This window comes from Ammodytes marinus (genome assembly GCF_949987685.1).
Source record: "Ammodytes marinus genome assembly, chromosome: 23".
Classification (NCBI taxonomy): domain Eukaryota; kingdom Metazoa; phylum Chordata; class Actinopteri; order Uranoscopiformes; family Ammodytidae; genus Ammodytes; species Ammodytes marinus.
Genome location: NC_137227.1, coordinates 10,146,479 through 10,162,313, shown reverse-complemented (window position 1 = coordinate 10,162,313; position 15,835 = coordinate 10,146,479). Strand labels below are relative to the sequence as shown.

The 15,835-nt window shown below is 41.7% G+C and overlaps 1 protein-coding gene across 1 annotated transcript in view; it reads left to right on the top strand.

Moving 5' to 3' along the window:
• Window positions 1-15,835, top strand: part of mllt3 (MLLT3 super elongation complex subunit) — a 60,277-nt gene that overhangs the window by 24,793 nt on the left and 19,649 nt on the right. The window contains exons 3-7 of the mRNA XM_080052507.1: window positions 7,917-7,999; window positions 8,118-8,261; window positions 10,085-10,123; window positions 11,092-11,223; window positions 15,243-15,821. Of these exons, the coding sequence (XP_079908633.1) occupies window positions 7,917-7,999; window positions 8,118-8,261; window positions 10,085-10,123; window positions 11,092-11,223; window positions 15,243-15,821 (977 nt within the window). The remainder of the gene's footprint in view (window positions 1-7,916; window positions 8,000-8,117; window positions 8,262-10,084; window positions 10,124-11,091; window positions 11,224-15,242; window positions 15,822-15,835) is intronic.

Here is a 15,835-nt window from a genome sequence, read left to right as displayed (position 1 = left end):
ACACACTTTAGCGCTGTACTGGATTGAGACGGAGAGAGGACGCTGGCGCTGTCTGTTCGCCGCTTCTCCCCTCAAGCCTCAAGTTTTAGTTTTTAGTTTTAAGTTTTAAGTCCTGAGTAAGAACTACTAAAACTACTTCTCACCAATTTCTGTGAGCGATTCATCGGTGAAACTGCCTGGTTGATGCACGGATCTTACCGACTTGGCGATTTCTCTATTCCATCCTGTGGCTGGTAGCAAGTGTCAACGAGCAGGTATCGGCGGTTAGCAGGACAGCTGACCGGCCTCGGCACTCTCAATCCTGCCCGTATCTCCTGCTCTTGGCTCCCTGGACGCCCGACACGCTTCATACTCTCCGGTCTCGACTTCACTGGCCATGTCCCTGATGCACCATCTGTGCAGAGTGATTCGCCCCCGAGTGTTTCTCCTCCTGTGTGTGCTACCTCTGTGGTTGACGGCTAACAACAGACGCGGAGCCCAAACGCCCGGCATAATGAACTTCTCTGCTGCTCAACTGATGAAGCTAAACAACCACAATACTCCTGCCTGTATGTCGGTCATAAAAGAACTTGGTCTCCTACGGCGGCCCCGGTACATCCACAGAAGTTCTCGAAGAAAGTTTGTTTTCTCCCGGTCTGATGACGCCATTCCCTCTCTCTGGTCAGCTGTGCGCCCTGTCGCATCTCTCCCTCGTCATCGGAGCGCTGTCACTTCATGGATTAGTAGCAGTGACACTGGAGCGGCTGCAACAGCGCCACGCATGGACATAGTCAGTAAGCGCGGGGTGAATTTCAGTCTACTTAAACCAGTACAGAGACTCGCTACTTCATTCAACATTAAAATCGAACTTTTCAATGTCCAATCCCTCACAAATAAATCATGCCTCATACATGATCACATACGGGACAAGTGTTTGGATATAATGTGCCTAACAGAAACCTGGCATCAACCAGATGTATTTTCTGTTTTAAATGAGACCTGTCCTCCTGGCTACTGTTACCTCCAACAAGCCCGCAGCTCTGGTCGTGGTGGTGGCTTGGCTGTCATCTACCGCAATCAATTGGTCCTGTCTCCCCTGCCCCTCCCTGAACTGTCCTCTTTTGAATGTCTTGCATTCAACAGCAAGCATCCTCTCCCCATGACTGCTCTTTTAATCTACCGCCCACCTAAACCAAATCCACGTTTCATCCCAGAGATGTACAATCTTCTTTCCACCTTCTGTTCAACTTCCCCCAACATCATAATTCTTGGAGATTTTAACATCCATGTCAACACCCCCTCCTGCCACCTTGCCTCCGAGTTCCTACAGCTACTGGACTGTCTAAACCTCAGGCAACATGTTGACTCTCCCACACACATCAAGGGGAACATCTTGGATCTTGTTATTACTGACTCCGCCCCTGTAAGTGCACCATCTGTGTATGATATGGGTGTGTCTGACCATAAGGTAATCTCTGTGGAGTTACGTTCTCTGTCATCATCTATCAAGCCCAAACGTGAAATATGTTTCAGAAACCTGAAAAACATTGACACAAAAAAATTTGGCTTCTGACCTCAAACACCTCCATCTTGTGCCTATGTCATCAGTCACTGAAACCGTGGACTTCTACAATACAACCCTGAGAAACATTCTGGATTTCCATGCACCCATCAAAGTTAGGACAGCAACATTCTCCTGCTCTGCTCCCTGGTATACACGTGAGCTGCGAAAAATGAAGGCAGCTGGACGTGCCCTTGAGCGCCGATACAAGGTTTCTGGACTTACTGTCCACAAACTGGCGTATCGGGACCACCAAAAGACTTATTCCAAGTCCCTTAAAGACGCTCGGTCACAGTTCTACTCTAACATCATCCAAAGCAGTCCTGGAAATTCCAAGAAATTGTTCTCCACTATAAACCACCTCCTTCAACCTCAAAACCCTCCACTTACAGGAATTACAGAAGATCACTGCAATAACTTCATGGACTTTTTCACAACCAAAATTGATACTATTCGCTCATCCCTCTCTGTTCCTTCCCCCCTGTCTGTTCCAGCCGCCAACCCTCAGACTGGCATCACGTCGCCCCTCTGCTCCTTTCCAGAAATCACCCAACTTGAGGTGCAAGACAACATTAAAGGGATGAAACCCTCCACTTGTGCCCTCGACCCCTTTCCCACTGCCCTGGTGAAAGCGCACAGCTCTGCCCTCTGTCCTCTGATTACCACTGTCATAAACCAATCTCTTCAGACTGGCCATATACCATCTGCACTAAAAACAGCCATTATCAAACCATTTCTCAAGAAACCCACCCTTGACCCTCAGGTACTCGCAAACTACAGGCCCATATCCAATTTGCCATTTCTCTCCAAACTTCTTGAGAAAGTAGTTGCCAGCCACCTACAGGATCACCTCCAACACAACAACACCTTTGAAAAGTTTCAATCTGGCTTCCGCTCCGCCCACAGCACGGAAACAGCTTTGTTGAGAGTCACAAATGACCTGCTGATGACTGCTGATTCTGGTTCACCATCCCTCCTCATCCTCCTCGACCTATCTGCAGCATTTGATACGGTTGACCATCACATACTGCTCCAGCGTCTACATGACTCTGTTGGCCTCAGAGGTACAGCACTGAGCTGGTTTGAGTCCTACCTCACTGGCAGGTCAGAATACGTTGCCATGGGAGGATCAAGGTCTCGCTCACATGCTGTTGGCTGCGGGGTTCCACAAGGGTCGGTGCTTGGACCCATCCTGTTTATCCTCTACATGCTCCCCCTCGGTAAAGTCATCAGACGCTTCGGGATATCCTTTCACTGCTACGCGGATGACACGCAATTATACATCAGAACGGACACTCATTCACCACCATCAGCAGCATCACCTCTCTCCATGCTCACTGCATGTCTGGAGGAGATAAGGGCGTGGATGAAGCAAAATTTTCTCCAGCTAAACAGCTCAAAAACTGAAGCCATCCTCATTGGTTCCCCTCATCAGATCCGAAACTCCACCATAACCTGCATTACTTTCTCTGGCAAAGACATCCCTCTATCATCAACAGTCACTAACCTTGGTGTCAGGTTTGACCCCCAGCTAACCTTTGAGGCCCACATCAACCACCTCTGCAAAATATCATTTTTCCACCTAAGGAATATAGCCAGACTTCGTCCCACACTCACCTTAAGAGATGCAGAGAAGCTTGTCCACGCCTTTGTCTCCTCCAGACTCGATTACTGTAATGCACTTCTCAGCGGGATTCTCAGCAAGAGCATACAGAAATTACAACACATTCAAAACAGCGCCGCTAGAATCCTACTGAGAGTACGCAAATATGAGCACATCACTCCCATTCTTCACTCACTACACTGGCTACCCATCTCCGCTCGGATCGACTACAAAGTCTCCCTCCTCACATTCCAGTGCATCCATGGCAACGCCCCCCAGTACCTCAAAGAACTCCTCACCCCCCAGACCTCAGCACGCTCACTCCGCTCCACCAACAGCCACAGACTTCTCCCCCCAAGGACTAAGAGCCGCACACTGGGAGACCGAGCCTTCTGCTCCTCTGCTCCTCGACTGTGGAACACCCTCCCAGAACACCTGAGGGTTCCACAGTCGATTGATTGTTTTAAAAAGGGCCTTAAAACGTACCTTTTTAAGAAATCTTTTAATCTGTAATTTTTTGCTCATGTTACTTTGATAACTGCTTTTAACTCTTGTTTTAACTTATTTTTTTTCTTTTTTTTTTTTTTTTGGTTGTTGTAGCACTTTGAGATTTTTTGCTAAATATAAAGTGCGTTATAAATAAAATTCATTATTATTATTATTACTTGTCTCAACTTGTTACCTGTATAAAATACACCTGTCCACAGTCAATAAATCAAACTCCAACATCTCCATCATGGGCAAGACCAAAGAGCTGTCTAAGGACATCAGGGACAAGATTGTAGACCTGCACAAAGCCGGAAAAGACTACAAGACCATTGGCGAGAAGCTGGGTGAGAAGGAGACAACTGTTGGTGCGATTATTCGAAAATGTAATGAAGATACTATTGTAGTTGACGTGTGAGGTTTTCCCCAGTTTTGTTTTTGCTTTGTTTTGTTTTTTGTGTATTTGTAGCTTATTTTAACTCTTGTCTGTTTATGTGAAGGAGGGGGGTGGGGTTGTGTATGTATTGTATGTGTCTACTTATTCTGTTTTTTGTCCGTATGTAAAAAATTGTAAAAACCATAAAAAAAAAGTAAAAAAAATAAAAAAAAATCTAGATTTAAAAGAGCACTATCTGGATAAACTTAAACCATTTTGCTTTTTATTTATTTTTTCTGCTGTTTAGCTATTTAAGATAATCCCATGAATATGTTATTTAAAAGTTAAGACAAGTACTTATATTGTTCTCTTGGATGATTTTTCTTTTGTTTTTTGTTACCTGAAGATGCATGAGCCAAGTAGCATGACATGGTAACTATCTGCAATCGATTGCATTATAGTTGTAGCTTAATGTAGATATTCAACTGGTAACTTGATGTAAGATATGGCCATGGAAGCATATAAGCCACTATAAAGTATTCGTATATAAGATGTATCATGTGTGAATGTTCTCATACAAAAATCTTTTTTTTTCCCATGGAAAAAAAAAAAAAAAAAGGGACATGTACAGAACTGTCTGAAGTTTGCCAATGAACACCTGAATGACTCAGAGAATGCTTGGGAGAAAGTGATGTGGTCAGATTAGAACAAAATCAAGTTCTTTGGTATCATAGTCACTCGCCATGCTTGGAGGAAGAGGAATTCTGACTATGACCCAAAGAACACCATCCCCACAGTCAAGCATGGAGGTTGAAGCATTATGCTTTGGGGGTGTTTCTCTTCTAAGGGGACAGGTGGACTTCACTGCATCGAGGGAACTATGGATGGGGCCATGTACCATGAAATACTGGGTGACGACCTCTTTTTCTCAGCCAGGTCCGTAAAAATGAGTCGTGGATGGGTCTTCCAGCACGCCAATGACCCTAAAAATACACCAAAGGCGACAAAGGAGTGGCTCAAGAAGAAGCACATTAGGTCATGGAGTGGCCTAGCCAGTCTCCGGACTTTGATCCAATAGATCTGTGGAGGGAACTGAAGCTCAAGCAACAGCCTCAAAACCTTAAAGATTAGGAGAGGATCTGCAAAGAGGAGTGGTCCAAATATCCTCCTGAGATGTGTGCAAACCTGGTCATCAACTACAAGACACGTCTGAACTCTGTACTTGCCAACAAGGGTTTCCCCACGAAGTACTAAGCAATGTTTTGATAGGGGATCAAATACTTATTTCACTCAATGAAATGCAAAATAATTTCTATCTTTTTTTTTTTATATGTGATTTTCTGGATTTTCCTTTTGATATTCTGTCTATCACTGTTAAAATAAACCTAGCATTAAAATTATAGACCGTTCATTTCATTGTAAGTGGGCAAACTTACAAAATTAGTGAGGGATCAAATACTTATTTCCTCCACTGTATATCAACATGTGACTAAAACAACATGACAATACTAATTAAAATTGTCTTTGTTTTCGTGGTGAATAGTAGGCTACAGCTGCAAGTATTATACTATAGAAAAAACTGGCTAAAATGATTCTCAGTCTATTGTTTTTTCTATAAATTGTCAGAAAATAATGGTCAGTCTCCCATAGCCCACATATATTACTTATTGGTTTTGGTGTCTTCTGATCATAAGCCAAAGACAGGCTTTATGTTCTGACATTTGAGACTGAAACCAGCAAACATTTGGTATTATCGATTATTGAAAAAAAGATTGTTCCTGACTTATCAAGTTGTCGTGTCAGCACTATTGTACAGCCGATGTTTGCTAATCTCCTGCTTTCTGGACAACTTTTGTCTTTACAAAATTCACAAAGCTATTAACATTTACAAAAAGAAAAATATCCTATTATTACTAGAAGTAATAATGTACTTAGAATCTTCCAACAGTATCGGCATCAAAAGTCCAGCTTTAATGTCAGGCTTCAACGTTAAGCTGTGTCCTTTCACTGTGGCTGCACTGCATGACATCACGTCTACCAGGTTATCCCTGCAAATAAGAAAAATACACCAACTCATGTGCAGGATTTATGTGCTTGAGTTTGAATTTTTCTTTCCATTTTCGGGGTGGTTCAGCTCATCTCCTCCTCCACCTGGGTTTACATAAAGGTGTGCTAGTGAATGGGCTCTTTTAGCCAACTGTAATTGAACCTGACCCGCTTGCACAATTAACTCTAACCCATAATATTTGCTCAGTGGTATTGGGTTTTGGATGGCTTGGCCCCAGCCGTGAGGTCGACCTCAGCGTAGTTCGGCCGAGCCATCAATCACTGCTGCTTCCTGAAGGGGCGGTGCTTCAAAATGAAACAAGAGAGCACAGTCATGATTTAGATTGGTGCCAAATACCTGGTCAGTCCTGAGGATGGCTTAAGGTATTTTCAATGTCTCTTGCGTCACTCAAAGCCAAGTTGTCAGTTGTATGTTAAGAAAGCCATAACATTTCTCCTCTGGAGGTTCCCTTCTTTCCCCTTGGTTCTTTAACAGTCTACTGCGGTTCTTTTTAGGGATTTTTTTTTAGAGTTATAAACCAAATGATTGGTCAGATTCTACGTCTTGGTATGAATTATATAGCAAACAGCTCTATGTTTTAAAAAAAATCATTAGTGTATTAATTTGATGCTTTCATGAACTACCATAAACTCCTATTCATTTGAAAAGTGTGGCTTGCTTTGGTTAAAACATCTTCCGATCCAGTAAAGGTACAGTGGTTTGTGTCCGGTATTGTTTTTACACCATGCAAAATTTAAGTGACACCTGCTTCAGTAGAAAACACTGAGGGGAATTTCATTGTTTACAACCTTTTATTGATAACATTATAGCAGTATGATTTCAATTACATGACAAGGCCCAATATATTGTTGTAGTTGATAACAAATTATATCAAGTATCATAACTAGCAATAACTATAACGGCTATAATTGTGATTGTTTGTATAATTTCTGCACAGGATAATATTGTGGAGATCCTAAATAAGTAACATGTTACTTAATATCTGGCCTCTCCTTAGAATTCCTGGTAGTGGTACAATGCTATTGTTCCATTCTTAAAAGAGTGACCTGAATTGGGATATGTCCAAAAAATGTCAACGTTTTAGGGATTTTGTTTGCAGGAATGAGCATGTCATCTCAGTCTGAATCGTTTTCCCATTTCTCTCTGGCTGCTAAATACTTGCAACATTATCCAAAGACGAATCAAAGTAAAGTGCTTTTACCTGTTCTTCCAGTAAACACACTCAGGTCTCCTCAAACAGTGCATGGACTTAATTGGTACTTTTTCCGCACAGTCCACTGGGAGAGAGGCTGACAAACACACACGTCCAGGGAAGAACACCTGCGCTCCACTAGAGTTTGTTTTTCTGTAAAGGCCCATGGGGCGATGGGGAGGCGGGGGGTTAGTCCTCACCTTGTCATGAGCTGGGATGGACTCACAAGCTATAAAAAGTCCTGGTTCCAATTTCAAACCACAGTTTTTGTATCTATATCAGTGCAGGCAATAGAAATGGGATTTAATGAGATCTCATGGGGATGGAGCTGCAGGTTTAGTGGCTCAGTGCATCATAGACAAAACCGAAGACTTTCATAAGCAAAGTCAATGATCAAATACGTTTCCATACACTTCACATGATGTTTGGACCATAATGGTGCGAGAATGTCATGGATATAATGGTTTGAACTGTGGTTTAGTACCAACACACTCCAGGACCGCTGCTGTGCGCTGAATACTGATTGGATGAAGGCAGCTGCTATGAATTTATAGGACTAATTTAATTAGAACCACTCTTTGTGTCTTGTTAATCTCTTGAAGTCGAAGGTTGATGGCCTCTCTTTAATGGCTAATTTCTCTTTAATTTCAGTGATCAAGGATCCACCGTACAAAGTGGAGGAGTCTGGATACGCAGGCTTCATCTTGCCCATTGAAGTTTACTTCAGAAACAAGGTACGTTTCAGAATTTTTCTGCAGCAAACTGAGCATAATGTTGGTAATGTCCTGATGGACCGATAGTGACTATTCTGCCCCTTTCTGACTCTCTGGGTGCATCCCCACTTCCTCTCAGGAAGAACCGAAGAAGGTACGCTTTGATTACGACCTGTTCCTCCACCTGGACGGCCACCCGCCTGTCAATCACCTCCGCTGTGAGAAGCTCACCTTCAACAACCCGACGGAGGAGTTTCGTAAGAAGCTGCTGAAAGCCGGAGGGGTAGGAGCGCGTGGGAGAGGCTGGGGCTTGAGTGACATTTCTTAATGTGACACAGGAACTTCTGCTGCAGCTGCCTAGAGGGAAAACTTTATCTATTTATCCAGGGAAAGTTGATGGAGTTCAGTCCCTTACGCCAGAAAACACGCATAACACATAAATATTTAACTTTTGATAGAGGTTGAGAAGTGAAAAGGAGACTGAGGGCAGCACGACTATTGTCGGTCGGTTGGCTGCTCCGATGTTCTCTGGGTTGAATGTTGGTGTAGTTTCCTCCTTTGTCGTACATTCTGACTTGGCTGGCAGTGCTGTCAGCAGTGTGGCAGGAGCGAAACTTTATAGTGCTCTAGGATCCTGTAACTGAACTATAAGCAGGATGTATCCCTTTACTTTTTCTTTTCACATCACAGATGTTTATCAAAGACATTAACATTTGGATCTTACAGCTAAAAGATTCATAATAATGTTGGCCGATACACAAGATAGTTTAAAATAGAAGACAGAAACATCCATTGACAGGAAGCAAAGAGATCTCACTGTCCATCTGTAAATCACTAGACTTATTTTTTAATTAATCATATTCAATTGTTAATTTGATTTAGCATTCTGTCAAAATGTGCACCAGTTTTCACCTTTCTTCATCCCAGGCTTGGGGCAAATGATGTTGGCGGGGTCTTGCCCCCGTGAAATCCCTTTTTTTGAAACTTTGCAGGGCACGGTCGGATTACAATTGTTTGAAATACGACCCCAGGATGTTGAAGATTATATTTCACGTACATCAATGACACAATCCCATTTTATTCTATAAGGAGTAAAAATTTCTCCATACCTGAGAAAACTGCTCTTTGTTTAACTCTCAGGCATCACAGCTGTTGTTCACAAGAGACGCGTGATTGTATGAATGTCATTCTGTTCCAGTGTATGAGGTGTTACCCTACTCCTGTTATCTGTTCTCCTACTCTGAATAGGTTGCTTTATTGTTGGACCAGTTTTTTTTATCATTTAGTTATTTTGCATTTTGTTGCTTATTTGCAGTTTGTTTTAACATCTATAGATTCCAGTGATTCTCTTGCTTTTAGTATTGTTTTATGAACCTATACCATACACAATAATGACTTTTAATCTAGCGACCCTTAAATCATAGACATTAAAGCTGTATTTTGTTGTTGTGGTGAATCTAAATGATGGCTTGAAATGTATTAATTCAGCTCTGCTTACTTTCACGAGCGTTTTCCCTTTTTAACTGGCCCGTCTGCGCTGACTTAAAAGGACAAGTTGCTAGCTGGTTGTTGTGAAGGCTTCTAATAAAGGAGAGTTGAGAGCTTTTTGACCATCAGAGCTTAGTGAATCTGTGTATTATGTCCATCTTGGTTTCACAACAGTCACTCACTAGAGCCAAATAATATTTTACTTTCACACTCTAATTTTCGTTGAAATCTGTCCAAACCGACCCTTTGGATGGTCTCAGCACATCCATAGTTGCTTCCTCAGTGTCGGATGTAGCCAGTCTGTTGGCCCCCGGCCAGAGGACCCCTGTAGTTTGGGGGTTTTATGACGGGAGCTAAGTGCTCTCTATTTACTTTGCCCTGCACCCCTTTCTTAGCATCAAAAAGCCTCAAGTGTTGACATACACCATGTTGATATTCACATTCTCTATTGTAGTGAGGAGACACTCACTACTGAAAGTTCTTAGTGCATTAATCTGTACAATTTCATTCAGTTCAAAGTAACTCTCTGTTTAAACGATTTGGCCATGAATAAATTACTGTTTGGTTTTGAACTTTGTAATAATTGTCTGTCTCTCTTGTTGTCTTTCTCTTGACCAGCAACGGGATCCTAACAAGCGAAGTACAGACGACTCAAAAGTAAGATAACATGCTTTAGTCATGGATGAAACAGACTGTCAAAAGACGATTAAAAAATCTAGACATTTCCCTGCAAATGGCTTTTTGTGTGATGATACAATACTCTTTTTCCTTGCTAGCAGACTTACCATCTTGAGCCTTAACACTCCAATGTAGACATACTGAAGCAGCTGTGTTGTCTTAACTTGCATATTCTGGCCATGGCTGCATTAAAGTGTATGCTGTACATTACAGCACACATTGGCATTGAAGATGGCAGCCAGTAGTTCATTGCTTGAGTCAAATAAAAGCTTTCTCTGACTTCATCCTGGACAACTTGAAGTACTTTTTAAATACATTTAGATTGATTGCATTGGTTTTATGTTTCTGTTGAGGTCTCTATATTATTCAATCAATTATTCAACAGATATGTTCCAAAACATCAGCTGTTGAATTTGCAGTTTAGAAGTTTAACATTTGGGGAATACACGCACTCACTTATTCGACTGAGATTTGTGTGACAAAATAATCCAAACCTCCGCATCAGTGTTTCATTTTCTCTTCCTACAAAACAGCCATACAAGGACTTAACTGCCTAAATAAATACACCTCGAAATTGCTTTATATGCAGATGATAGTATGTGTTTCATAAATCGGTTACTCCTAACAACTCCTGCCATTCTTGATCAGAATTTCAACTAGTTCAGTCTACGCTAACGCATCTCAATACACCAGTGTTAGACTAGGAATACCAATAGTGCACATTAGAATAAATATTCACCCATAGAATCATACATAAAATCAGGAACCTATTTGTTCAAAGAAATGGTTAAACAAGCTAAGAATCTGGCCAAAATATTAGGAACTCAAAGGTGTTTCCAACTTTGTTTTGGTTCAGAAAAGGATTTCAGTTTGATACTGAGCCCTACTTTTCACACAACGCAAAGAAGCCTCTGATCATTTTGTTTTGTTGCTATTTCCTCTGGCAGGTGATGGTAATGCAGGAGGGCTCCACCTCCCTGTTTGGCCAGCACATGAAGCTGCCTTCACTTCCCAACAGCTCCCTCCTGACATCCACCTTCACCGACCCCAAGAAGAGCAAAGGCTTTCACGGATCAAAGGTCAGTGTTGTATCCAGGTACAGTGTGGAGCTGAATAAACCTTCTCCACAGCCGCCACTCTGACCACCTCACCCTAACCCCAACCCCGCACCCCAACCCAGCTCTGAAACTTGTAACCCCTTCAAAGCAACATGTCCTAATCCCCCACATATTTGTCAAGTTCAAAGAAGTCCAGTATATTTAAACTCAGGCGTTTCTAAGACATCCAACTTAAGCAAACTATATCGTGCTGCCACTAAGCTAAAAGCACTTTCTCCATTGACTTAGAGACCTGCTGTGAATCTTTGACAACTTGTAGCTTTGAAGATGACCATATTTGCGTATAACGTCCTTCAAAACGTCTTACGCATCGACGTTCCAGATTATAATGTCGTGCTGAATTAGTAAATAGAATCGTAGAGGGAGATAGGTTAAAATATACATGAGATTTGAGACATTATCTTTTGCAGTACTAAATCTAGTCAATAAGCTTCCATGTTGTTTCCATTATATCTTATTTTTAGTCTGTATTTTTTTTTAAATAGTGTAATTTAAGAGCCACGTTGGAAGAGGCCCATTTTACATGGAAACAGTTTCCAGTCCAAACACAGTGTGTGTGTGTGTGATGAATTACTTGAGGAGCTCTCTTTCTCTCTCGCTCTCTCACACTCAACTTCCATGCAGAGAATTATTGCTCTGGTAATATAACACATTCAAAATATTTCTAATACATTTGAACTACTTGATAAAAGTCCTTAATTAAGTTGTCACTAGGGATGGGAATTGTTAAGAATTTAACGATTCCGGTTCCGATTCTGCTTATCGATCCGATTCCTTATCGATTCTCTTATCGATTCTCATTGGGTGAGAGAATAAGTACAAATTAGTTTGTTTTTATTATCTCTCTTTAATATCTGATCAGAGGTGTGTCTAGTCTGTGCCTTGAAAGATTATCAAGAGTAGGCTACTTGAGGATTAGGAAATTGTCAATTTTCACATTAATTGGTCCAAACAAAAAAATTAATGTTTGGCTTTTAAGCCCAAATGCCATTATGTGCCCTAAAAACTAAAAACACAGACTGAAAACAGTCAAGGAAGAGCTTGTGCCTTTTGGAATATTAACAGTGCTCATTTGCACTTGAAACCAAATTCAACTGACATAATAAATATAAACAAGTCTTTTGAAAAGATAAGACCAACTATCAACTTTGGCAAATTAACCATTTTTATGCAGAAAGATCATCATGTTTGCCCTCTCAGGAAGGATACGAGATATTTAATTTATGTTCAGCGTTATTATTATATGATGATTGCGCCCTTACTCTGAAAGGGCAACGTGATGATGTCACTACGTTCACGTGAAGGAACCCTTTCCTTATAGGTCCGTGGAAGGAACGCCTCAGGTCAAACTGTCACATTGTACGTTGTTGTTGAACTGACTGCACAGCAGTCAATCATGTAGGCTATTCAAGAAGAGAATACATTTGCCAGAAAGGCTAAAAGAGAAAGTATCACTTTGCTTATTCTTCACCACGCCAGCGACGAGGAGTCACCGCTCCATCTCAGCTTTACAATGTACATGCTGTTATGTGCAGCGCGCTGTTTATTATTAATATAATGGCCCGTCATCAGACACACGTAGTGGATGGGTTTATTTATTTATTTATTATTCTTCCGGACAATTACACACAATACACAATTTTCTCTTTGCATATTCATACATATTACTTTGTGTTATCGTCCGAAGGGTGGCAGGAGAAGCCAAAGGCTTATCAGGTTCTGCCCCCACTGCCATCAGATTCAGATACACAGCTACTGATACAGTTAAAACAATTATTTATTTATTTTTTTTAAGAAAAAAAGTTTAAGTTTATACATCGATCGCTGCATCAAGTAATCCAAGGCAGAGCTTTTTGTATGGGCAGAGAGCGTTATTTTAAGTGTGTCTTACTGTCTTTATAAAGTGTCTTGTTAAACGTTTTCTTATCACCGGACCGCCGAGTCCCGCTGTGTGTTGTTTTGGGTCTGTCTCCACCGCCGTGCGTAAAGGCAGCATTTTAACAGCTGATGAACGAGAGTAAACAGCGGGCCTTTGGCAGCGGTAAAGACATCCTTTTTGCTTTGCTTTATGCTGCTCTCGCCTTTTTATGTATCTCCCCGTTTCACCTAGGCCTACACACACGTTAATTCATACATTTTATGTTCAAATCCAAGTGATGGGCAATTCTGGTGCCGACTAGTAAGGCAGCGGACGTTTAAACGTTTAACCGTCAGGATCGCAGTCTGCGCGCTTGCGTGTTTGATGAAATGGAAACTTTACAATTGTTGCAAGTGGCCGTATTGTCGCCTTTTCGCGTGAAATACAACCACACTTTAGAGTGCTTCTGCCTCGACGTCATGCTTGCTGCGTTCTGAACCAAAACAAAGCAGCGCGTGTCAGAAGTCATGACGCATTTGCAACGAGCAGAACCGATAAGCGGCATCGTTAAGCAGGCATGTTAACGATTCCAAGGAATTGGTTGACTCGGCACCGGTTCTGAACAAGAACCGGTTCTCGATTCCCATCCCTAGTTGTCACCCATTATTTATTAGTTTTATTATTACACTCACTACCACATATAAAAATGTATTTTAAAATTACAAACATTCCTGTAGAGTAACTCCAAAAACGTGAGGCTATTGAGGTAGTACAGTCTATTATTATTATTATTATTATTATTATTATTATTATTATTATTATTATTATTATTATTATAGGCCATTCAGTGATTTACATGAACTTGGGTCAACTGCTAACTTGCCAATGTCACGGTGCTGAAAGGTTTGTCAAAAAGTGCCACTTTGGTGATCTCCTCAATGTTGATGGCAGTAAGAGGCACTGTGTATCCTCTTCCAGAGCACTAAAGCAGTTTTTTTATGTCTGGGTGTCCTGGGAGGGAAATGGGTTAAGTGCAGTAGAAGAGCATGCTAGAGTTTAGAATGAGTTGGCAGCTTTACATCCTGAGGTCCAAGGGTCACCAGCAGATAGACAAAATGAAACGTTTTAGAGTTGGTTGGGCAGAGTTGTAACACACCCCGTCGTCTAGACTGCTTTAATGGGTTTACTGCATTGATGAAATATTGACAAGGGGGCTGGAGGTGAGACCTAGGGACAAATGGCCCCCGTCGTTAGAAGGAATGCATTTCCTCCTTTCTACACGTTGCCCTTTCGCTCTACTTTTAATGTTGCGCATGTGTGGCTGTTGAAAAGGCCCCTTCACCCCACTGAACAGCACTGTTCAAAAGAAGTCCTGAGTTTGCTCTTTAAGCCCATAGATTGGGACTAAGAAGACCCTTTTGATTTTCTTTTAAGAATAGGCCTCTTTTCACATATGGTAATGCCAAACTGCAGGGTGGCATGCATGTTTTCTCTTGTGTAAAAGGCAGAGGATTAATCTTCATTTGACCTAGCTTGCTGCTTTTTGCTCACTTTGTTGTTTGGTACTATGCATTGTAAAAGTCCTACATGTAATCTATAGTGTAGCCTAAAAAAGACACAATAGGAACACAAAGAGGACAACATGATCACAGGAGGCATTTTTTTTCTTACTGAAAAGTAGGGTTTGAGCACTGTTTGGAAAATAAACAAAAATTGTCCTGTTTTCCATTTTTGGGGGGTTATTTAGTTATTTTCATCACAACATTTAATCCAGTGCCTTCCTCAGACAACAGTATTTCTCAGTGGCTAATTATGCCCTTGCCCTATTATGTTTTCCGACTGACCTAAACTGGGATTTTCCACTACCCTGCTCTTTAATCCTTTAAACTGAATTTTTTTCTTTTGTAACTTGACTGATTCTGTGTAATTCTGCTCTTACAGCGTACATTTTGGATAGAATTTCTGATTTCTCATACATGACTTAATTGGCCATCATACAGTTCATGACCATGATTGAGAGTTCCAGTACTCTAAGAAATCTAAACCTATTACTTACTTCAGTTTTATACAATTTGTTGATAGATTGTGGAATCTTTCTTACTTTGTTGGCTTTAATCCACAGGATGGCTCCAAAGGAAGTGTTACTACCCTACTCACCACTGCCACAACCGCCAGCACCAACAGCAGCAGCTTCTCCAAACTCCACAAGCCCTCCAAGGACCACAAAGACAAGCCTCCAAAAGACTTGAAAGAGCCCAAAAGTGCCTTCAGAGACTCTGGCTGGGAACCCAGCAAAGCCCCCAAAGAACCTTCCAGGAAACCCAAAGAGAATCAGCCACTTAGAGATATCAATCCTAAAATGGGTTTCAAGGAACCCAAGTCTTTGTCCAAGGAGCATCGGACTGAGGGCATGACCCATGGGTCAGGGCTAAACAAGCGTCTGTCCACCTCTGACACTGACAATCACGTGACCAAAAAACGTAAAAAGGGATTTGTGGATTCTTCAGGGAAGCCGATGTCGGGGACAGACGCTCAACATTTGGATAAGAAACTCATAAAGGATAAATCACAAATGCGAACGAGTAAATTGCGACCTGAAGTTGAAGAGGCAGAGCGCAGGAAGGTGTTGACACTTCCGCCATTCCAGGAACTGGTGGGCCCCATTGACTCTGATATGGAGGACCAGTTTACCAAGTCAGATGTAAGTAGAACATA